Source organism: Paralichthys olivaceus, chromosome 1 (assembly GCF_024713975.1).
Source record: "Paralichthys olivaceus isolate ysfri-2021 chromosome 1, ASM2471397v2, whole genome shotgun sequence".
Lineage (NCBI taxonomy): Eukaryota > Metazoa > Chordata > Actinopteri > Pleuronectiformes > Paralichthyidae > Paralichthys > Paralichthys olivaceus.
This window is the reverse complement of record NC_091093.1, coordinates 20,688,358-20,714,416: the sequence shown is the minus strand read 5'-3', so window position 1 is coordinate 20,714,416 and position 26,059 is coordinate 20,688,358. Positions and strand designations below refer to the sequence as shown.

General features: G+C 38.7%; 1 protein-coding gene across 2 annotated transcripts in view; it reads left to right on the top strand.

Annotated features, from left to right (window-relative positions):
* The window catches only part of mettl15 (methyltransferase 15, mitochondrial 12S rRNA N4-cytidine), a 42,378-nt gene extending 16,706 nt beyond the window's left edge, over positions 1-25,672 (top strand). For both annotated transcript variants that reach the window (XM_020080137.2, XM_020080138.2), the window contains exons 3-6: positions 8,130-8,266; positions 17,730-17,921; positions 18,656-18,834; positions 23,850-25,672. In XM_020080137.2, coding sequence (XP_019935696.2) covers positions 8,130-8,266; positions 17,730-17,921; positions 18,656-18,834; positions 23,850-24,280 — 939 coding nt within the window. In that variant the 3' untranslated portion in view covers positions 24,281-25,672. The remainder of the gene's footprint in view (positions 1-8,129; positions 8,267-17,729; positions 17,922-18,655; positions 18,835-23,849) is intronic.
* The last annotated feature ends 387 nt before the right edge of the window (positions 25,673-26,059 follow it).

Genomic DNA, 26,059 nt, shown 5'->3' with positions numbered 1-26,059 from the left:
GTTTTGCCATTGATGTCTTGAAAACTGTTGGAAACAGGCCAACATTTTGAAAGAAGTTTCTTGTAAACTAGGATAACATTTTGAAGCAATTTGTTAGGGATGGGGTCTTCTTGGATATTTATCAAATATACCAACCTTTTCATCAGACCCCCATTTCAACTTTTCTTTCCTCCAACACAGCCTTTATTCTGTCTGTCTGTTAGAGGTGTCTTAAGTTAGAAAATATCAGACGTAGTGAAGATGTCCCCTCTTTTCATTTCCCCACCTTATTTTATTATTATATATTCATATTATTTCTGCTGTATTGTGTTTCAGTGCAGTACTTTGCCTTATAACCAAGTATTTTATGCCACAGAGACATAGATCAAACAATATTTTACTAAGGAAATTACCATATAGAGACTCATCCATGCAAGTGTTTCATAACAGCCCGGATTGTGTCTGAAATTGGCTATATATGGTGTGGGGACACACTGTGACAAACAGACTAGACAGCTTCCTGAAATTGTTTAGATAGTTGTCCAGTATGTCCTCTGCCTTGTGCTGCACTGAGAACTACACACTTTGGACCAGTAGGCAAAAGTTCTCCTGCAACCAATCCCAAAAAGGGACGTCTCTAGAAAAATCACGAAACACTAGCTAAAAAGGACCAAAGAATGCTAGTCACTCAGCGTTTGTGACTGTTGACAATTTTGCCAACAAAGGAAGCAAGTGAAAAAACGACAACATTTAGCAGCTGAATATATTTTAATCCAAGTTGTTCATCAAAAACGTAAATACTGGCCAATACTCAACGATACCATTAAGTTCCAGTGACTGACATTACATTTTGCACTTTCCCATACAGCATAGACACTGTATCTCTGTTCAAGGTTCCTCCATTAGTACCCGAAAGTAAATCTGTTATGGAGACGGGGTGGATCAATCCAAAGTTAAAAACTGGAAACAAAAGACAAAACATTTGTTAAAAAGAGGACATCAAACCTTGTCAATTCATCGGTTTTACCTATAGCATCTATTCTAGGCTGAAAACTTTTTTTTAAATGGCAGAAGGAATTAAATAATGTGAAGACTTCCCTTTGGGAGCATGCATCATCAAATCCAGTTTAACTCAGAGACATGTGCTTTATGTAGTAGCCATGTAGCATTACATCCTCAGACTGAGACTTTGTTTGATCCTCAGTAATGTTAACTTTCATCAGCTTTTGGTACACCCGTGTATAATTGGTATAATTGGAACACTAACCCTAACCCTAGAATATATAGATATTGCAGGTAACAGAAGTGAGTCATGGTGATAAACAACAGACAAAGTGATAATAGGCTTAAGTGTTAAGTGTTGTGTGTTGCACAGACAATCAGGCACAGATAACTAACTTCTGTGATTTGGGGGATGGAGGGAGTAGCTCTAATGGGATAAAATTTAAATTTTCACATAATTAGATAATATTTGTAGGTGGACTTAAGTGAGGCTTCAATAACACTCAGTTAGTTAGTTACCCTCGACCTCTTTTCGAAGTGGCAGATAATTTATTAAGGACCTTGAGGAGAATCCATGTCTAGAGTCTAGAGTCCTGCATTCAACAAGTGTGACCAATCATGTATGAATTATAGATTTATGTAGCTATGACTATATTCAAAAAGATGAATAAACAAATAATACCTTCTTCAATTCTACTTCAAAAGAAATGAACAGCATATTCCAAGAATGCCACTCATGTGACATCTCTCTTTTATCTGTTTCGTTGATTTTTTTTTTACCTAATTTTTGTCTCATATGCTTTGCCCCACTTTTATCATAAAACAATCAGTATGATAACAATTCACCAACATAGAAGTTATTCCAACCATATTTTATGGCAGTAATATGTGATATTAACAATTAGCTTAATTGTTGGACCATCGGACTAATAGGGACTAGATTAGAAAGGACCATGCATCTATTTAGCCAGATGCTTGGAAATGACCTAGATCAGACATACTTCAGATGGGTGTTGTTGGAGGAGCAAATGCTCCTGTTACGCGTGCAGACGTGTCTTGTCCTACCTAGCTCAAATACCTCCTCAGGTGCCTTTATTTAAACTCATGCCAACAGACTGCAAACAGCACTGAATAGATGAGGAATGAAAGTATTTGTTGTAACTCTGCAGCATTCCTTTGACAAAAGAGAGATTAACTTAACATACAGAGAGGCATTTGGAAGGAGCCCTCTGGCAAAGAGTTTTGTCAACATTTTAGTGCTCCTGTATCACTTGTTCACGCGCTCACTTGTTCACCGACTTCCCTTTCGCTGTCAGACATAGGCTGTATGTTTAGTACACGTTACATTTAGGCCACATGCACCTCAGACATCACTGGTCACCATCAACATAATCTCTTGACAGAGTAATTGCAGGAAGCTTTCATGCCTTTTGAGTTTGTCTGTGCTCACTGACCATCTGTTTTGTGCACCCCCACCTTCACCCACTATTTGCATGAACAATGAACACACCTATTATATTTGTTTAAATAAAGTAAAAAGATGAAAAAGTTACTTAGATCTTTCTTAATATAAGTTAAAAACAATGGATAAATGAGGAGGTAAGCTGTTGAGACTTACTCTATAATAAGGTGGTTTAGGTATGAGCATATTGTTAAAAAACTTATTAATTTCATGTTTGTCCAACATTGGTGCTATTTCAAGTGAAAGGTTTATATCCACAGTCAAGGTAACGGCCAGGTTAGTCAACACTTCTCTCTGCAGTCAACACAACCGCCATCAAGCACAACCTGTACCTTCATCTTTTCATACGAGGTTCTCATGCTGCAAACCTGACAAATTCTTGCACATTTGTGTCTGGCCATGAACTTTGTGTGACAGAGAAAGAAATGCAAACCGGTTACCTCCACTCTTGCCATGGCAACGGACGCGACAAGAAAAGCGATCCTGTACCTGTGTATCTGTCTCCCTAATGGTCTGTGTGTTAGTGTAACAAGATCTGTAAAAACTCCCCTCAATGACATTTTAGATCCCCCACTGTAACTGACCTGGGCTGGGGAGTCACAAGTAGGATTTAGGTGAGTACTCAGGCTTCTCTCAGGTTCCTCTTCCCCTTTTCCTAATGAATTCAACCATAAGAAGACTTGAGTTGAGGCCCCTTTTTTCCATATGGCCAGGATATTATTTACAGTTGTATGTTAGTAAAAATCTCAATGCCAAAATGACACTTTTCCATCAAACGTGTTTTTAAAACTCAGTAGATGCTCTTCCTTATTTTTCAATGTAACTTATAAAGTGAGATACAGTGTTTTTTACCTTTTTCCTTTTGGGTAGAGAAGTTCTCATTAAGAATGCTGTTGGGTGACTCCTGAAGTGTCCTGCATTATAGCGCCTTGCAGCTTCACTGTTGGACTGCACCACTTGGACCACTACTAACTCTCCTATTCCCTCTGCTGGGAAAGGCAGATATTACACACCCTAAACCGAGTAACAAAACACGGGACTACAGTAATTACTTTTATTTTAAGAACCGACTCTGCATTTAGAGACTGCGAGGACCCACGTTGAGTGCTGGCTTCATTCCAGTCTGGTGCTTTCTCTGGCCAGGCCCAGTCTAGGTGAGAGCCTCGCTGACACCCCGCTGTATGAAATATCAATGTGAATGACTCACTCCCAAGTTTGGTGTCAATCATCATTGCAAATGCCAAGCCCATTATCACAAAATCTTTTCAAGAAGTTGTTTTGCACATCTGGTGGTAGAAGTAGCTCGCTCGCTAAAAACAAGATGGGAGATTTTCACAGCAGCATTCAGGGCTTTTGAAGAAGCTTGTTTTCCCTCAGGGCGAGGAACTATATTTTCAATTTACCTTATGACCTTGTAGACATGCAGTTCTTCATCTTTGCTTAGTTAACATGGTGTGTATGTGTTTAATACTATTAAACCTCCCAAAGATGGATAGTGTCTATGCTCACTGAAGCAAATGTGAATAAATAAACAGTATTTAGATTTCCAACTAACCGCCTTTAACACTGCTGAGAATTGGCTGGCAGTCTGAAATAAATAGGCTTAACCTTTGTTCTTTTGGCCACAGCTTCCTCAGGATGTGACAAAAGATTGTTGTGAAAAGTGCAACACACTCCAGTAGAGGACCAGTTTGTCTCCTGGTTGCTTGTGTTGACTGTTTCGATAAAAGCCAGCCTACTTTGCTGTTTGTGTTTCTGTTTTCCTTTTCCTTTTTTGTACTGAATAGCACAACAGGCAAGTTCATTATGCGTGTGACTCATCCCACTAGCCCACACCCCCTCCCCATCTGCTGCTGTGCGCTGGAAAGGAGAGGGAACCGCCATTGATCACTTCTTCCCTCACACATGCACGCACACACCCCACCTTCAACGTCACTATCGATCGACAGGTTTAATGTTTTTGTGGAGAATAGCTGGCATTTCCTTTTGTGTCATTTTACATCTGGTCCCCACCATTTGCTGACATTATAATATATCACAGAACAGAAATGTAGAAAAGTAAAAAGTAAAGCATAATCCAGTCAATTATTCAAGCAATCTCAGACTGTTCACTCAGAACAGGGCTGGGATCTTTATTTTATTTTGTTGTGTAGCAGTGTTAATCAACAATTGTAAAAGGTATGAGCATATATGTGGAGATGTTTTCTGCTTTGCAAGTCTTACGCTGTGGATACAGCTCAGTGAACAGCTACCTGAATAAGATGCAGCAGAATGGTTGGCAGGTTTTCGACATTTCCCTGTTAAAACATTTTTCCATTTCCTGCCCCTCATGATATGATCGATAAACTGTGTTTCCCAGTTAAACGTTAAGATTGAAAGACTGGTATTTACAATTGATAACATCCTCAAGTAGATATTTTTAAGCATGTTGGATTTAAACATAATTTTTAATGTCAGCGTTCTTTATTGATTGGATCCTCATCCGGCTCTTTTAGGGCAAATGAAAAGCTACTTCAGGAGATATCCAATGGCATTTGGATAAACATTTTTGGGGAATCATTTTTTTTGTAATATTCACCCTCAATAAGAAATGATTGTTTTCAGTACACAGTAAAGAACTATCATCGTCCATTTTGAGAATTCTGTGAACGTTAACAATTTCAAAACAGAAATTATTTATGATTTTTTAAAACAATTCTCAAATTGGACAAAATCACAGCAATATCATGTTGGAGTTATTTTTATCTTTGTTTTTATTGATGACTTGTCCCTTATTTAGTTCTAAGTGATATTTTTGGGTTAGCATGAGAACATGGGACAAAGCCTGAAAGCCAATATGTCTCACTATAAGCATAAGGTAGGTAGCATACTGTCATATCACATTATACATTCACTCTCACATAATTAATCAGAGCAGCATGTGGTAGTATAAGGACAAAAGAAAATATTTTTTATAGGAAAAGGAAACTTGAGGCTAACACCTCAGTCCATCACAGGAGGGGATGTGAAATTAAAAACATCACTGTACCGCAGTGTTTCAAATCAGCAAGTGTTCCCATTAGCTGGTGAACATATATAGGCTGTATTTATCAACAGTTTCTCATAAGGACATGGCTTGCAGAGCTTCTGCCATCTTTATTTTGAGTTGGATATAATATAACATTAATTTCATCAGGTATTCTCATAGATTAAACTGATAAAGGTTGATATATAGGTAGGTAACAGAGATGGGAAAGATTCCCATGGTAACGACTTGAAAGATTTCATTCCATGTTATTAAACAATAATCTTTGGCAGATGTGAGGCATCCTGTTGTTGATGGAAAAAATCCATTGCCCAAGCATATATTTCACTGGTCAACCATATAAACATCCTTTTGTGTGATTGTAAGAAGGTATTGTGTGGCACACAAACCTAAAAGCTAGTCCAGATAAAATCTGAAGCAAAATTATCTTAATACTACATATTGATCAGCAGTTCATTAGTCAAATTCAAATAAAAATATGAAAGTTAGAATACAACTCAAGAAGTCTTGATTTCAAAATTCTACTGAATATATTTTCTGTGAAGTGAACTTCAGAGAGGAGGCACCGACTGAGCCTGAGACACAGACATGCAGGATACATGCTGTGTTCATGATCATAAATGTTTTCTGGCTTACTGTTATATTTCTGGCGACAAATTAGTGACACGAAAAACAACTCATGACCACAGCCTTTACATCACATTGTAGCGAGTTATCTGTTGTTGCTGGAGGTTCAACCCTATCCCCTTCCTCTATCTAAAAATGAAGCCAGAATATCCTGGATATGAACACTACCAATTGCATTTCACTCTCAGCTTTGATTCATGATCTTTAACTTAATTTGTATAGCATCAAATAGATAATTAAAGCCAAACTTACTGGAAAAGTAAGAACTAAAACGAACGTCAGTGTGACAAGAGCTACCAAAAATGACAGAAACCATCTTTGAGAAAAGTTTATTTGAAGTGACTTTTTAGTTTGGCCAATGTCCTGTACATTAACATGGAGGATGCAGGATTTATGAATCTTGCTTTTGCAGAGCTGTCATGCATCCATATTTTAATACAGTGGAAGTGGATGTGAATGCTATTCACAAGTTGGAAAACCGTATTTATGAAAACCTGACCATAACAAGGCAACACCCACCATGGTATAAAATTCCCTGGTTGAAACTATGATTAAAAACAGCTGCCGATTCTGCTGCAAGTCAAAGTGGTGAGAAGTGTTGAAGGTTCGGTAAAGTTGTTGAGATTAAAACCAAAACAATGAGCTGCAGAAGTTCAATTTTATTTGTATAGCGCCAAATCATAATATACATTATCTCAAGGCACTTGACATAGAAGGTCGAGACCTTAAAATCGTATTTATATAGAGAAACCCAACAGTTCCCAATATGAGCAGCAGTTTGGCGACTGTGGAGAGAAAAAACTCCCTCATTAAAAGGGAGAAACCTCTAGCAGAACTAGGTTCAATGTGGGCGGTCATTCGCCTCGACTGGTTGGCCGGTTAAAATGCTCCACAGAGCTGAGGGGACCTGAAGAGTTGCAGCACCATTCACATTACACCCAGTCATTTCCATCACTGTTAATGTTAGATCTGATTAGACTGGATTCAACAAAAATGTTTTGTGAAGGTTGAAGTCGTCAAACTTACAACGTCAGTCTAGTTTTAGTGTGTTTTTGGTTACTGAAGGGGAGAATAAATAACGGTTTAGTTGGTCGTACAGAAACACTGCTGTGGGACTTCAAAATTTGCTTGTAAGACATCATAGCTAATTTAAATAATGATTAAACAAATACTGGCCCTGTCATGTTTATCTTGTATCATTGGGTTTTTTTTAGATGAATGATACATTTTTAATCTACCGTGGCCTTTTAAAATGCAAAGGGCAGAACAAAATAACAAAATGAAGAGTATTTTGAACCTCACTGCCCTCACATTGCATTGTGAGCTGAAAATCTATTTTATTATCAGATCAGTCCCTTTACAAGATTCCTAGTTTTTGCTCAGAAAATTGGAAAGTAAAAACTTGATGAAATAAAAAAGATACTTAAATCTTTCCAGGACAAAGACATCAGTCTTAAAATCTGTTCTTTATATATGTATACACACACACACACACACACACACACACACACACACATCCATTCCTTATCTATACTACCTATCCTTAAGGATAGCTGACATTGGGCAAGAGGCAGGGCACATCCTGGACAGGTCGCCAGTGTATCGCCGGGCCAACATACAGAGACAAACAACCATTCACTCTCACATTCACACTTAAGTTCAATTTAGAGTTTCAAATGAACCTAACCCAAATAGCACAAACTCCACACAGATGAATTGCGATTCAAACTCAGAACCATTCTGCTGTGAGGCTGACCACTGCACCACCTCGATGTACTTGATGTAAATTTGACTTCCTCTCTCTCCCTCCATATATACATATATGGGGGGGAGTCACATTGAAGTCATGTTGACATTTAGTACACCAAGATAAGACAAATTCAGAAAAACCTGACTCAAGTTGCACTTGTCTGTGCTCCACTGTGAAAACTCAAATGTAGAACTCACATTGTGATGATAAGACGATGAATCATGTATATGGAGTCCTGTTGTGAGAAGAACGTGTTGCTTTTTTTCTTGCTTTCTCGCATGTAGGTGGTCCTGGACATGACATTTGGAGGTGGTGGTCATACCAAAGCAATTCTGAACATGGTTCCTGAAGTCACAGTCCTGGCCTTAGACCGAGATCCTACAGCAAATTCTCTGGCCCAGCAGTTAGCCAAGGAACACTCGTAAGTGATTTAATGAAAAATATCAGCCAGACCAAAACACAAGTTAAAGCTACAAGCTGCCCAGACAAATGTTTATCCTATATCAGGGCTAATGTTTAACCATTCGTTTTCACTGTCACAGTTGACAGCTCGACCATTTTGAGCAGTGTTTATAATGTAGTCATTATTTCTCAAAACATACTGTCAGTGTGATATAGTACTGCAGCTCTCCCTGTGTTTCTCACTTCTTACCTGGTCCCAATCAAATGGTGCTCAGTAAGATACAGCCCCTGAGTTTCACCATCCAATCAAATCCATTCCTCCTTCTTAACTTAAAGCTTTTCTCCCCCCACGCAAAGCTGGTGGGCTCGACATGTCATTTGTCAGAGTAAGGGCCCACGCCTGCAGTGTGAGGGAGATGCTGCCTCCCACGGAGGATCTATAAGATATGGGGGGGCAGAGAGAAGCCTAGAGAAGTTAGAAAATGAGAGAGAGAGAGAGAGAGAGAGAGAGAACAGGGAGACATGAGGACACAATGCCGGGGTGTGAGGGAGTGTGTGTGTTTGTGTGAGTGTGTGTACGTGTGTACGAGCAAGGCGCGGGAGGATGAAAATGAGATGTTCCTAAGACCATGGCGTGGGAAGGAATCCTTTTACGTAGATTCTGGGGAAACCTCTCTCAAGGGAATCTGCCAGCGAAATGTGCCTGTGAGCAGGGAATGACAATTAAGAGAGAGAGAATGAGAACACTGTATTCTGTCAGCAGCAATATACCCCTGCTGTAAACTCTTCCACGCCTACTCGTGATGCAAGTTGAGAGAAGCCAGAGAAATCCAGCAATTAACCAATATTATTGGAAGCCTGAGTAAAAGACCCTGTCAGCCCACGCAGCGCATCCACACAACAGGGTTAGAGGATTTTCTCTCTCTCTTCTCTTCCCCCTTGTCTTGAGGAAAGTATAACCTTGATGCAAACTGTAGAGTGTTAGTGTGGATCTGAACCCGGTTTTAATGTGCATTATACTTAAAAGCAATCACTGGTGAAGGTGACCCTCTGTTCCTCAACGATATTCATCCATGTCTTCAATGGGATTTTTCTCCTGCATGTTTAGCCTCGCAATTCTCTGCTTTTCACCACTCTTTTTGTTGCTATGACTTCCCTGCTCTTGATGCACAGCAGCAGTTGTGCCCACAATAACTGTTATAAATATGAAAAGGCACCAAGAATAATTGGAAAGTCAAGTCAGGCAAACATTGGATTTACATGTGTGCATATGGGGGTCACACAGAGACAGATAAAGTATAAGAAATGATATACATGCACTGTGCAGTTTGTTGGTTTTAGTAGAGTTGAAAACTTTGGCACATAAAGCTGAGTTATAATTTACCTTTGTATATTGTGTGCCTTTATTCTCCCTTTTCCCTGAGCTTATTTAATGATGGTTTGTTTATCCCAAGGCTGTAATTATTTTTGAATAAAAATGTTTATTTTTTAATAATTGAACAAGCTTTGGGTAATAATACCTGACATCGATGGTGGTCATGCCTCCTGCCAACCCTCGCCTGACTTTTTACTGTTGTTTTGAACATGTCTGACATGTCACCTGCTGTGTTCTTCATATGTGAAAAGACAAACTATGTACACCTCTGAACAGCTAGTGTTGAATACAAACATAGGAATGACTTTACCACTAAATTCAGATTGTTTCACTATTATCATCCAGATTTTTTATTAATATCCACCCATTTCCTGAGGGTGGGGTTATTTTGTTTTATTGTCTTAATCAATCAGTGGCAAGAGATCTGTCCCAGTAATTATCAGTAGATACAAACACTTTTGTGATCAGAAGCGGTTTAACTTAATGTTTCCAGGAGGTCCAGGTCACCCCTTCTCTCTACCCCTCTGTTTTGTGCGTTCTTGTGTAGGGGTAGTGTGTTCTGATTCGTGTTGGGATGGAGGGTGAGGGGCAGGTGATGGGGCTCAATGTATTATGATCGTTTTTTTATCACAACAACCTTAAAAAATCGCTACCGTTCTCAACAGCTAGCATGCTAACATTATAGCACTTTGCTGATTTATGCACAATAATCTCGAATTTGGACATAACTCCATGTCACATCTTTGAAGCTACATGATGCATTTAATTTAACAAGGGTAGGGCAGTGAGGTTACTGGCAGACGTGCCTACAGACCACTGCTAGTAGCCTAAAGCAGTGTGCCTTTGATTTATACATGAAATAATGCCGAGCATCCAAGCTTCATTTTCAATTGGATAAAAGGCAAATGTTATTGTGTTGTACCATTATTGCAATTATATATAGGAAAACATGTCCTTAGCATTTACCTGGTAATTTGATTCACCTGCATTAGCATAGATGTTTTTGGATATTATAGGTTTGTCACTTTAGTAACTACAAGCAATTGCATTGGTTTATTTAAGATCTCAACAATGTTATTACAATGACATACCCAGCAAAACCTTTTGTCCCGTCTATTTACATTGACGACTATTGATGACTTGTCAGGTTCCCGCGACGACTAATGGTGACGTAGCGGCTTCTTGGAGTACTCTCCCAATTCGTAGGGGAGGATTTTGACCACTACCCATTGTTACTCAGTTTTAATGGGGCAAAATAACCCTCGAAAACAAGGGGTAGGGCAAAGGGGTGAAATGGGATTGAGCCTTAGAATAGCAGACTAATGGTTAAATAATTATAGGATGCTGAAACATCCTTAGACAGGATTTAGTTACGCAACAGTTGCAGCTCACATTACAATACACAATACACCAGCATAATGCGTTTGCATGTGTGTGATAGATACTGTTACAACTACCAACTTGTACAGCACACAAGACTGCCATTTTCTCTCATAACCAGCTGATTAATAACCTCAGTCAATCAATCAGGCTTCATTGACATATTATTCCATATGTGGAAGTGTTCCTCACCTGCCACACAACATTTTCAAATTGTTCAGAAACAAGCTTTTGAATCAGCCCTTTGAATGAACATGATAGCAGTAAAGTGAAGTACCAGTGGGATGGCTTTTCTTGGAGATGTTGGTAAAGCTACCAATGAGATAGCAGCCATTTAGTCACAAATTCACAAATTTCCTTTAGCTTTATTGCTAAGTCACAAGGAGTTTTTAATAGACTTCCTTAGATCAACTGAGGTAGAACAAATTGAACTCCTGACCAAAATGCATTATAAAGACCAACCTGTGTGTTTGTACTGAGTGGGTTTTTTTCTTTTTCTTTTTTCCTTCACGGGACTGTAGATATTTTCATCACCGCTCCCCTGCTGAAAGCAATCAATCAGCATCTTGTCTAAGGCTTCAGTGACGCAGGTAAAGGAACTGAGCAGGTCAACACAAGGGAATATTTCAGGCTTGATATGTGAAGAGGCAGCATCATGTTGAATGAGCATGCACTCAAACTGAGGCTGCTGTGGAGGTTCTTGATGTCCCCACTGAGTGTACTCTTATTCCAGACAGACAAGTTCATGCCAGGGCACATTTAGTGTGAGGAAATATAAAGGCGTAGCAGAATGTAGTGTTATCGGCAAATGTGAATTTTCTTTAATGTTTAATGCAAAAACATATTAAAATATAGTCTAATAATCTTTGAACAAGGTGACCTGGAATTCTTTCAGACGTGGAATTTTTTTTTAGGCACCATCAATTTGTCAGATGTCCTTCCTTTTTCAGGGTATCTAACAATTGATAACATGCTAATATGTTTCCATTCATCTCAGTTTTTTCAGAAATTACATTTGCCTTTCAGATATGAAGATCGTAGTAGGAGATTGTATGAGTCAGACACATTTACAACAACAGGAAAAACTCTGGAGCATTCAGCGAAGTGGTGGCCTCTGGGTAGAGCATGCAGGAATCGGAAAACTTATAGATTCTGCTGTGAAATGCAAAGTTTATTTTTTTAATTATTTGCCGCAATGTATCATCAAAAAGATCTCAAATCATTCCAAATGAACACAGTTTTTGGCGTCTTCAATCTGTACGGCACCTCTTTTTCATCCTGAGATATTTGTATTCTTCCAGTTTCGTAATCAACACGTCCTCTCGAATTGTTTTGTATTTTTCAGCCATTTCCTGCTGTAATCTCACATGGGATTGTTTGAATATCTTATAGACATTTTGCTTGGGTGCTGGCAGAAAAAGTACAGAAAATTTCCAGAGCAACTCACACGGACATTTGCGTTCTCATGTACAGCAACTCTGGAAAATTTCAGGAAAATGTATGAGCTTCAGTGCATGCCTGAAAACAGCCTCTGTGTACTGTGGAACAACACACAGTATTTCCTTTAGTCACTGATACAAAACAAGAGCAAGATAGATTGATAAAGGAAAATATGACAGAAGTGTTGTGATTTTGTTTTTTTATGGTTTACTGATATGCACTAATCCATAGAACAAGGCATGACAATATCTCGAACATGATTTAAACAAGACTGACAGGATGCAACAGGAGTTCAGAGTTGTCTTGGCTGCATACAAAGCATAGTGGAAAGACACAGTTAGACACAAATTTGCATGAGGCAGTGCCACCTGACACAAAGAAAGGTCCCTTCAAGTCGAAAATGTTTCAACGCGGAAAACAACTTTTGCTTTTAATGGATCAACATTCAGACGAGAAGAAAGTTAGACTCTGGAGGGAAATAACAGAACTGAGTGGTGAGTTTTGAAGATCCTTAAGAACCTGGGCTTGAACACAAAAACACATTCACTCCCCCTCTGTGTGTGTGTTTTAGCGAGTTTACAACTGACATCTCTATAGCCGTTTTCAGACATGACCTCTGGAGGATGTCCGAAAAATTGGATTGGGATTTGGTGAATCCTGCGGAGGATGTCCTGCTTTTTTCTCACATCAGCTCCTGCAGACATTCTGTGGACTTTTTCAAAGGGGGCTGGATGGATAAAGTCTGCAGAAAGTCTGCAGGCTCTGATTGGGTCATCTCTCTTGACTTCGCTGCATGTCAGAAAGCAGCTTAAGGTATATTGGTTATATAGGGGAAATCAATGTCTATATGACCATTTGTGTGGTATTGGGTCATAAATCTATGCATGTAAAGTTCTTTATTTATTTTGTGATCTGGTGATGGCAATTTACAAGAACTCCAGGAATCACCAAACTTCTTACAGTCCATAGAGGGGAGTATGAATGTCCAAGTATCAGGTCTCATGGTAATCCAACTGAATAGCTTGAACATTTGACATCAGACCACCTTGTCCTGGACTTCTTGTAAAATTATCACAGATATTACACATATTCTGTAAATCAATATGAAGGTCTTTGGACTGTCTCTGTGTGAGATGCTAGAATAACAGAAATTTGCATCATGTCAGTGTTGTGGGGTGCTACAACTATAAATAGTGCAGATCTCTTAAGCAATTATGAGCCCACACTTGGACCTCAGCACATACACCACTGAAACTTGTCCTCTTTAATAATATAAGACCTTACATAAGGCATTTATATCTCCAACTCTGTGTCTAAGTCACATAAAGAAGTTAATAATTTAGAAATGTTATGTAACTGTTTTGCATATTTTTAAATACTTCTGTGGCTTACAAAAAACACGTTGTAGGAGACGTTGCAGTGTGAAGAGGAAGGTACGTCCATCACCTGCATGTGGGCGGTCACAGACTTGAGAATCTTATTTCTAAGTAATTAAAAAGTAGAAGTCATTTGTGAAAAAACATTACAATATAATGGGAATGCAGCCATGATAGCACTTCCATTAATGTTAAAAACTTGTGTTACCGTACAGTAAAAAAAAGGAATACCCTTTGAATTGTTATTGCAGCATGGTGATGCGGTGGTGAGCACTGTTCCCTCAGAAGATTATTGGTTCCAATCTCAGTTTGGCTGGGGTCTTTCGCTGCGGAGTTTGCATGTTTTCCCGTGTTTGGGTACTCCAACTGTCCAGTCTGTCTTCTGACCTGTCCAGGGTGTACCACGCCTCTTGCCCTGTTGGGATTGGCTCCAGCTCCCCCCACGACCCTAAGGTGAAGCAGTATTGATAAAGGGTGGATGATTAGATAACAGACAACATTATTTACACTATTATGATAAAAAGGCAGAAGGTTGTGTTAGACTGAGGTGTTAAATCAGTCTACAAATTTTCAACTTTTCCCATTCATACATATGAATTGTGCAGGGTTGATGATATAGAGTAGAAATACTTAACATAAACTCCATGCATATAACTGCCTCCAGACAAAGCTATGAGGTTCTGTTCAGTCTGAAGAGAAACTCTTATCTAACGCCCAGCTCTCAACCATCTTACACCAGTTAGTATGCTGCCCGGCCCTGACAGCACCACATGTGGATGTGGCCTGTCTGCATTTTCACAGAGAAGGTACTACCCTTCATAGACCAGCTCATATTATTTGTGTTCCCCAAGAAAAATAACATGAGGGACTCAGCTTTAGTTTTATATAATGTTTCTACCTGAGCATTGAAGAGCTCATGGTTTCATTAGCTGCCACTGTCCACCAGTTAGCAGAGCTCCGCCCCTTCTCTCCTCCCTGTCTTCAGTCTCTGCCTCTGCTGACATCTTCAGTCACCACCAGATGAGGCACTCATTCAGTGTAGGTGGATTATTATTAGCTGTTGGTTACAATGCTATCTGTTGTAAAGAGTCGTTAGGCTCCAATTAGAATCTAGAATGGCTACGATTTATAAAATTATATAATAAAATTAATTAACTCTCCCCAAAAAGTTTATATTGCAACTTTGAGCAATAATACAAAATTAGAAATTTGCAATAATGGGCAGAGTGCTGTTGAAGACGCAGTTATATAAAAGGGTTGTGCATGTGATGGGAGAGAACAACAAAGCCTTTACTATAGATTTTTCAACAAATTAATCACTGCACATGATGGTGGATAACAACAGCAAAGCAGTGAAAGGCCCTGGCTGTGTGGGCGAGAGGCTCCCTTGCCATTTTGTCTTCTGTGGGTTTTGAAATGGAGGACCTGACAATTTGTGTTTCCCTGAATTCCCCCCAGTGACGCTTGAGGAAGGTGGAATAAAGAAACATGAAACATGAAACAGACAATTTTCAAATTTAGGCAACCATCAGAGAAGTGCTGGAGCCAATCCCAGTTGACATTGAGCTTTATACTCAACAGAAATAATAATGTGACAATTATTAACTGAGAATTTCTATTTCTATAAAAGTTTTGGCCACATTGCCCAGCCCAAACATTGAGTCCTTAAAACATATATCTTCAACTTTTAAAACGGATTAAAAATGCAGGTTAACTGTACTTAGAGAGCTGGATAAGGAGGTTGTAGACAACTTGTGCTGCCTAGTTTTTGCAGTGGGTTATCATTTAGAGATGCCAATCTGATATGTTTGGCTTCATCACTTGACCGGAAACCTTTTTTCATATTTTGGAACCACATGGGCGTAGAAGGCTGCAGAGGAACCTTTGCACCTAATCTATAGATTGTAACTCCTGTTGCTGTCTTCTGCCATCATCTTTGTTCACACAATGTTAAAAGGTCACATGAAATATTCATGAATGTGGCTGGAGGAGCTCACTACTGTCGGCAGGAGGAAGTGACTGAGTACATACCTCTGTCATAGGCAAGCAACGATCGCAATAGGCTAGTCAGATGTGTTGATCTGGTTGGCTTCCATGATTTAAAAAAAAAGGCTACTATAAGCTGCTCAACCTACCCAGAGGTTTTCTTTAAATTGAATATCTTGTCCATGAACATTAGGATAAAAATTACTTTGACTGTCAGACGTTGAGTGTTTTTTCTCAACAGTGTTTAATGCTGATAAGATAAAATATGAAAGTATTCAGCATTTCCAAAACACAGACGACTTACCATTCCCGCTCAGTAGCATCTGTGACCTAAAGATTAGAGAACGTGAAAGAGCAGAGCTTCCCCCGCCCTCATTACTGAAGTCTCGTGGCACAGACTAAGGTGCCCTTGACCACAGCACCCAACCCCCAGACCGCTCTAGTGGAGATCAGACTGTGATTGTACCGAGCCGCCTACAGGTGTGAATATGTTCGCTGGCTCCTATTAATTTGCTATGAATTGTAGGATATATTTTTTCTCTCAAACTTAATTTAAAACATGTCAGAAAATGGCAAAATCAAACTGATCAAATCTATCATGCATATAAACAGTTAGTAAACAAGAAATGCACATAGTCACATAATATGGATTAGATTAATAACAATGATAGTTATTTTTAAAAATATAAACTAATGTATATGTCTTTCAGTTCATTTGTCAGGTTTATCTGATTGGTTAAAAAGATCCATTGTTTTCTCCTACATATTGTTGTATTATATAATTTATAAAATATTATGAATGTTTTATTTTTCATCTTTATAAAAAAGATACAGGTGTTACTCAGGGAACCAGAGAAGAATGACTTGCTAATGACACAAGGGTCGTCAAGTCTAACCCAAGTGTTCATGTGATTAACTGTTCATGAGTGCATCATGTAACTGTTCATTTTAACTCTTAAAACTGATAAACCAACAATGTCTTGTATGTTTATGCTAAAACTGTTAATAGTAAGACTCTCTGTTATCCAGGTTTTGTAATAACATCTCAGGAATCATATGTAACATCATGATCAATCCTTTAGATTCATACAGTAATGAAATCTATTTCCATCACATAATGCATAATACAGTAACAAGTTAACAATTAACTGTAAAATATTCTGAAACTCTCCCCCCGGACTGACTGACGTTAAGCTTTATCACAGTCTAGAGAAAAGGGAGCTGCTTTGATTTACAAACTACACAACTCCCTTCTGTATTATTTCTATCAAGGAATAATCCAGCAAAACGTGTGTTGTAACCAGAGCAGCACACAGTAACTCAACTCATCATCACTGAATATAATAAGTGTGGAACAATATTAGGACAAAAATTCTTCCTCCTCTTCAGAATATTTAGAACTTCAGAGTCGAAGATGAAGACTTTATATGTTTTCTTTCACTATTGTAACCATTTTAATCTCATTTTTATGAAATATTCAGTGGCATTAATTGCTGTTGTTCAAACCTTTCATTTTTGTTCTTATGTCTCATTCAACCTGATGTTTCTATTTTTCTGAACCTCTATTGTGCAATTCTATTTTTATCTTTTATCCCCAACCCTCTATTGTTAATTTCCTAGATTTAATTTTATTCCAAAAGAATGAGGAACATAACCAAAGTTCAGTATCTTTCCCTTATTCTCTTATTATTTCTAGTTTCAAACCTTATTCTCTTCGCTTTCTGAAGGTACTTTGGCAATGAAATTAATAACAATAAATTTTTACAGTTTTTAACTTTTTAAAAATGGATGTCAGCAAAATAATTAAGACTTCCAATGACTAAATCCATTCATATGAGGCCAGTATTTTCACAGCCATTGTGCCAAACTCATTGATATACAAATGTTTATTTGTGCTGTGCCTTTCCCTCTAATCCTCTCTCTAGTGGTCGTGTGAAACCATTGCTTGGCAGATTCAGTGAGCTTGAGGTCCTGTTGTCAAATGCGAACGTTCAGCCAGGCAGCATTGATGCTGTCCTGTTGGATGCTGGCTGCTCCTCCATGCAAATGGACCAGGCAGAGAGAGGCTTCTCCCTCAGCAAAGATGGGCCCTTGGATATGAGAATGGATGGAAAAAGGTAAGTCTGGAGAGGCTGGGTGGTCAGAGTCAAATTGCACCAGTGCAGCAGTGATGTCAAAGTTCAGCTGATAAAAAGGGAGAGTTATCATACTGGGCTACCAACAACATAGAGCAGAAGACTTTAATCTTTAATCTTCTTTTGATGTGACTAGAGTAAAGTTTTAGTTCCATTTCCAATTTTCTTTTAAAATAATAATAATAATAATAAAAAAAAATATATATATATTTATATATATACACACATACACATAACATTACATGGCAGACTGGTAATTCCCTTATTATATGACTTATTGAAATACAGTAATACACTGCTCTCAGAATATATAGGCTATATTGTACATATAATTACATGAACAATGGCAGCATTGTAACTGATATAAAAATCTAAAACCCTATTGTGGACATGCTGTGTACCGTCATGTCTGCCTCTAATATGTATTAAGCCTATGTGTATATCTGTGTGTGTGTGTGTAATTTAATGAATCCTGTTTTCAGAAATATATACAGATTATTTGACTCTGTCAGCAGCTTGTGCAAAGAATCCATTTAAGATAACTCCATTACAAGCATTTGCACAAGCTGCTTTTCTCTTTTCATTCCCTCCCATTCGATCTGTTCATAACTGTCAAACATAAAGGTTTTCGGCTGTATCTCAGAGTTGTCAGGATTCGCCACTGTCAGCAAGGACGTGACGTCAAGCAGCTTAATTGGGCTTCTCTTTGTGCGTAGGTACCTCGACATGCCCTGCGCTGCTGACGTTGTGAATACCTTAGATCAACAGGCTCTTGCATCCATCCTCACTGCATATGGGGAAGAAAGACACGCCAGGAAAATAGCTTCAGCCATCGTGAAGGCACGCCGTGTCAACCCCATCACCCGGACACAGCAGCTGGCCAGCGTGGTGGCAGGTAGCTAGACACTGTCCTAAATAATTCCCTGCAGCATTGTGGAGCTTGTAAGGGAAAATAAAACATGAGTGGATTTATTAAGGCTGTCTCCTGGTGGGATGTATTTGTCTCCAAAAATTACGTAGACTGTGATCTCAGACATCATTCTGTTTCCTGACTCTGTTTCGGGTGCCTGTCTTGCACATCTTCCTCTGAGAGATAAGGTTGAGACAACGACAGAGCTGGATGTGGCTGGAACAGAATGTGGCTAATGTCTTGAAAACAAACATTATCTCACATACAGCTCATCTCTCTCCATCTCCACATTACATTTTTGGCCCCCCCCCATTTTTTCCCCCTCAATTCTCCGCTCACAAATATGCAGACACACCTGACACAAATGCAAACACCCACATATGCTCACACACGACACATTTGTGCATAAAGCCAGGATTACATTGTTTGTCTTCACTGATTGTTTTTTTGGGTTGTTTTTTTTTGGCAGTATGCCTCAAGATTTGAGCTGCTGAACGAGTGAGATGTCATTTCAGTAGTTATTGCACAGAGCAGTGTGCGCGTCAGTGTCACCCTGGGAGAACAGGTGTGAATAAGAGCAGGAGTTTGAAGAGCAAAGCGAGTTACCACCGATGTTTGTTTGGAACAATCCAAGAGGTCTGGATTTCAGATTTAAGGTTCCAGGTGTTGCTCTCTTACATGTCATAGTGATACTGACAAGAAAAAATGCACAGTCACAGAAGAAGGGATGGGGACTTATGTATGAGAGACATGGGCGACTGCACTTTAGGGACTTAGTGGTATTAAGACACAGGAGCGTTTCAAGGGACTTTTGGGGGCCCAAGGCAAAAACCTGGGATTCCCTAAATCGAACCAAATCGAACACATTTCAGACATTTTCCTCTGGTCAAATAAGCCACTAACATCTGGCTTTTTCTACAATATGCCCTCTCCTTCATCATTTACTTTGTCTTCTTCATTGACAATTTTAACGTGTTTACACATGTTTAAAAAGACCTGCATGTAGCTGCTAATTTTGGTGTAAATGAGGTATTGAAGCTTTTGGCTGAAAATTACTGGCATGGGGCCTCATAAGAGGGTTTCTATCCATTGTCACATTGCAATGTTTTATACAAAGCTGATCATAGAATTTTTTTAAATGTACATCGTAATCAGCCGTTCTCGGGGGCCCCTCTCAGCTCAGGGCCCCAGGTAATTGCCTGTTTCTGCCTACCCTGTTGCATTGCCTCTGTTAAGATTAAAAGGTTAATTTAGTCACACTTTCATTCTCCCCTCATTTCATTATTTTTTACACTTGGGTATTTTAATGTTAGAAATTTCACAACCTGAAATATTTTTTATATATGAAGTCCTGTTCACTGGGTTACCTGTGTATATGATTCATTATTTAAATCAAAATTAAAAGGCTTTTACAAAAGCTGTGAGTGAATGTGGTAAATGACATAAATGTCTAAAAAAAAAAAAAAAGGCCATGTATACGCCATTTCCCACACATGAAATGGTCAGAACTAATTGTGTATGCAGCTCACATGTAATCTAATCAGGCACACAAGGGTTCTTCTCTGGGGCAGGTGACATGACTGTGAAGGTGATAACAATGTGGAGATGTAAAGGTGAAGTGAGGGAGGATTTAAAAATAAAACACCATTAATTGAAGTTGAAGCCAATTTTACTGATTGTGTTTTCAAACACTTTGTTAGAGTCAAATGTAGCGGGGAGAATCGGTGCAGTTTTAAAGTCAAATGTGCGTCACATTCACTGAACGTTGCATGAAGATAACTGATGAGTAAAATCTATTTATAGCATCATTTTCTTCAAACCACCCTCACTGTATTTTGTAGCCTGAAACTTTTGCAGCACACTGAATGAGTTGTAAAACATTTTTCTACAGATCTGTCTTTGAGCAGCCACATTTCTAAATATGAGTCATTGTGTTTTGTATAGAATTTTCAAACCATCCTGTATCTTTATAATTTCAACAATTCCTATAGTCAAATTCTGTCTCCAGCTGGGATTTGTGTATGTCAGGCAGCATTGCTCTTCAGCTGTTTATCCAGTATGTTGTAACCGGCCTAGTATCCCGAGGAGGTTCGCTGATATTGGCTGATTCTGCAGGACAAAATGTGCGTCCGGTGCCAATGTTTATTGTCAACATGAAAGGCTGTGTGATGTTCATGTTGTAATGGGAGGGAAGATTAGGGTGGTTGTGTATTATATTTATAAACCTAACCATAGTTAATTACCTTTGTGACTTCCCTGTGCTTCTGTTCTTTTCAGGTTTGTTTCAGTATGACTTAGTAAGTCACTGAAAACTTTAGTGACGTTTAATGATAATGAGCAAGATGTTTCTGCCTGATGGTTGATAAAAACGTCATGCGTAATGTTCTCATGCATGTGTGGCTTATTTCAGAACCTCAGCATTTCTTTACAAGTAGAGGAAAAGGGGCAATGAGCATGTTTCTGTCATTTCACCTATGCAGAGTTTACATTGAGTTGTTGTGTGTTTCTTGCCTCTGCATGATTTGTGTGATGAGGCATTTGAATGTGTTTAACATTACAATATATGTTTGAACACATGAACTCTTGAAATGGTCTTGGCAATTGAGTCTTGACATTTTCTGGAGTTTAAATTTAGCATATTAAGAACCTGTAAGAAGATTGTCTGGATAGAGCACGCAGGAGGCAGGACATGACATATACATTTATGTTGTGGAAATCACATGTTTTTGTGGCACATCAACACCGGCATCGGTTCTCAAAACTGAAAGGCCCTGAATGTCATTGTCTTTTCAAGCTGACGTCTTTGTTGGCATCTGTGTGAGGCACCTCTGTTTCCTTGAGATATTATTTCTTTTTTTTCAGTTTTGCGTCAGTAGTGTGTTTGTAACATCATCAACACGATCACTGGCTGGCAGTGAATTCTGCAGACATTATCTCGATGTATTCTCTCATGGGATATTTACTTGGAGCCTGGCAGAAAAAACTCCAGAGAATATCAGACGGAACTGACTCGGGCATTTGCACTCTCACATAAAGCGCCCACAGATACTCTCAGGAAAATGTCCAGACTTCATTGTATGTCTGAAAGCAGCAGCAGATGTCACTGCCACTAAAAAATCCATTAACAAAAACTCAAGTCGTTGCAAAATGGCAATAAAATGAGCCTGTTAAACATGTCCAGGTCTTTACTTCTTTCTTTAAAAAGTTGTGACCATGTTGCTCTGCTCTATTTATTTATTTGTTGTTGTGAACAAACTCTGTCAGAGCGTCAGTTCAGCCACTAAAGCACAGAAGCATGAAACACTGTTGTTGTACTAATAGCCTCTCGTGACACAAGGGTAGAGAACAAGAGCTTTGTGATGTTAATTCTATATGTTAATGCTTCACAAAGTCGCTTCTCCTTCTTAACTTCTTGATTTCCTCTTTATGTACACATCGTAATCTCTTCTTTTCTCCACGGATCTGTCTGTAGGACCTTTGAAAGATGAATTGGAGAGAGAGCGCATGGCTTGGCGAGACCAGAACAGGGGTGGTCTGTGCTGTGCAGCCATCGTATTGATTGCAGTGTGACTCACACCTTGGGCTGTTTAGTGCAGGAGGAGAGAAATGCCACATCACTCACTTCTCTATTTATTGCAGTTTCTCTTTAGGTCTATACAAGTGTCTAATTGTTCTTCTGTGTGGTGGTTAGGACTTGGTCAAGCTGGACCCTGCGCTTTTTAATATAAATAATGTTTTCCTAACTTTACAGCAAATTTTAATCGATTCTCAGTCAGTGTTCTTGCCCTTACCGCTTATGTCCACATCTGATGCATTCTGTACCCAGCATGTAATTTTTTTCAAACTCTCTACATATCTGCCTTTCTCCTTGCTCATGCATTCTGAAGGAGAATCTCCTAAATAATGGGAGGAGATATTAAAGGTTTTGCATGAGAAATTCTCCATGCACAATCGGTCAGGAGTGTTAAAGAGAAAGGTTGTGGTGAGGGAGAGAAACATAAATCACCCTTCGTTTTACTTCATTATACAGAGCGCAGGTCATGACTGAGTGCACCAGCCAGAGAGCAATAACTAAAAAAAAAACAATATTTTAGTTTTCCTTTTTCTGTCTTTTTTTAACAGCAACCAGTGTGAGGGGAGGAGTTGTTTTGTGCTCGGACACATTTAAACATGAACTCTGAATTCAGTGAAGTGACGGATCACCAGAGACATGTGACTCTATTTACCTCAGTATTTTAGTGACACGCCCTGTCCACCCTGCATCGGCTCCTCACTGTCTCTGATGGGCCTGCCGCTCCTTCCTGCTGCAGCTCGCTCTACACTGCTTCTGTTGTGCTTCATCCTGCTTTGTCAATCCATCTCTTCAATTAATGATTTAAACCGCAGACACACCAGAAGCACAACTACAAGTCAAAGGCAACTAAATAATCGTTTTTCATTCAGGATGTATTATTACTGTCCTGACCAGGGAAGTTTACAGTTATTTGAATCTGTTTGTGTTTACCACACACCAGACGTTAAATAAGTCTGTAAGGTAACAAGAGTCATAGTATAGATTAGTGGTGTGATAACTGATACACTTCAGGTCAAATGTTTTAGATCACCTCAAGTTCTCTTTTTAAAAACAAGAATTATCAAAGATATAATATGAAACAAATCATCATTAAATGTCGTATAACAATAAGGCCTTTGTTTCCAACAATGTTCAAATGCAGAGAAATCATCCATTCTATTAAAAGCAATGGGACGTTTCATACACCATACATTTTTTCAATCATCCAACAGCTGAACTTTTGTGATGTTCTTTCTACAATTTAAATCAAATGTTTGGTAAGTTTCTATTAGGATGCTAATGCTAACAGGCTAGTGACGCACTTGTTAATCTGCATGATCATGCAAATTAAAGGAAGTATATAAACAGTTATAGAAAATGTTGAGCATCAGATTGCTTCCATGTTTTACAAGATTCACTCAGTCTTTGACCATTTTTTTGTCTCTAGGAACGTTTCCTCCCGCTGTCATCTATGCTCGTAAAGACCGACTCCACCGACCTGCACATGTGGCCACCAAAACCTTCCAAGCTTTGCGAATCCTTGTGAACGACGAGCTGAACGAACTACACGCAGGCCTGCGTGCTGCCCAGGCAATCCTGAGACCTGGAGGACGTTTCTGCATAATCACCTTTCACTCACTAGAAGACAGACTGGTCAAACGTTTCCTCCAGGGAGATGATATGTCTAATCTAGATCAATATCACTTCAGCCCGAGGAAACAAGGCACCAGGAGGGAAAAACTGGGGCATGAAAAAAGAGATGGTGGAAGTGTTCACTGGTTTCCTCTGCGGAGAAAAGTGATCACTCCAGAAAAGGATGATGTGAATGAAAATCCTCGAGGACGCTCAGCTAAACTCAGGGCAGCGGTCAGACGGTAATTACGTGACGTCTCACTCGTTTCAGCTAAACGTTTGAGGAGAGTAACTCTTTGCTGTGAATAATTTATGTGATTTTAGCAAAGAGTGTCATACAGTAACAGTAATTCTCCACTGCATTTGTCTGCTGTTTTTTTATAATCTTCTCTGTCAATGTAAATTTCTGAACTTTGGTACATTTGCATGCTATAACAAAAATTACTGGCGACATCATGTGTCTTACACTCCTGCCCAGGTTAACAGTAAATGTTAAGCTGTGGCAACGTAGTGTTGGTTATGGAAAACTGGGCTTTCCAAATTTGTGTAGGACAGTGAGAATCAAAATCATGAACAAAATACAGGTCTAAACTCTAGATCTCCACACTGGCTGGGTTTGTGTTGGTGTTACTGATATATCAAGTCAACTTGGACCTCCGACCACCAATTTCTAATCAGTTCATCTGTCTATCCAGATGAACGTATGTATCAAGATTCCTGAGATGTGTTCACAAAACCAAAACATTTTTTTTGGTGAGGTCACAGCGCCTTCGACCAAAAAAACTCTAATCAGTTTATCTTTGGGTACACTTGAATATTTGTACCAAATTTGAAGAAATTCCCTCAAGTTGTTTTGTCAAGTATCGTGTTCACAAGATTGGGACAGATGGACAGACATCCCAAATGCCTGGAGCTGCTGGTTGTCGCCAGTGCAGAGCCATTAAAAGCCTGGACTTGTCAATGATCATAATTAAGCAAGATACAGATTGTGTTTACAGTTTTAATATACGCTAGGGATAGCGCATTTGCATCACTTTGCCTAATCACCGAAGAACTGTGGTAGCCTCAACTGTGACACAAAAGTATATGAAAGTTGGTTTAAGTTTGATATATTGATATAAAAATATTAATGTATATTTTTATGTATAAGTATGTGACTGTTTTTGTATTTGCTGCCTATTTGACTTATATATGAATAAATATGCATAAAATAACTTGTTTCTTAAAATTCTGTTCATGTATCAAATCTGTTTTCATCACATTTAACACTGTAATGGTTAAAGCACAATACCCTGCATGTAATTGTTTATTTATGCTGTAACTATTATTTATTATTATTAATTTTTTTACCATAATTATTCTTTGTTACTTTAATCTCTTTATCTTTTTTCTTTCATTCATGGGATTAGTCTGCTTGATTTGTGTGTGTTCCTTGGTTTTGTTTGGTTTCTGTTTTTATGTATAATTTGTACTAAGTCTGATACAAATTCATCCAATCTGCTCAGGTTGATTTTAAATTGTGTGTGTTTGCTCTACATTGTATGTCTGTGTTGTATTTTTACATTCAGGACCATATAAACTAGATGAAAAACCATGTGCTTCTAACTGGGATCCTTAAATAAACTAAACCAAACTCTGTTTCAAGTGACAAGTTTGAGTTTACACACCGAAGAGTTCAACGAAAAAGGGATTTTTGTACATTGAAGATTTTTAACTCATGTCTATGTGCTGTTCTGATACATTTCTTGCACAACTCATGTTTGACATCACATTAAACGTGGATAAAAAGCTAAACATATAAAACCACAAACACTTTATTCATTGACGTCTGTATTTCTCCTGAACGGAGGTTGATGAGTAGCTCAAGTGAAGCCTCTACTGTACCATATGAATCAGCGAGTGTCAGAAGTGGTGCTGATGAATGAGCCGGATGCTTGTTCTTGAGCATTCTCTCACCTTCAACTGTAAGCAGATGAGGTGTTTTGATCTTTACTATTTGACTTTGACTAATTGTAATTGCTACAT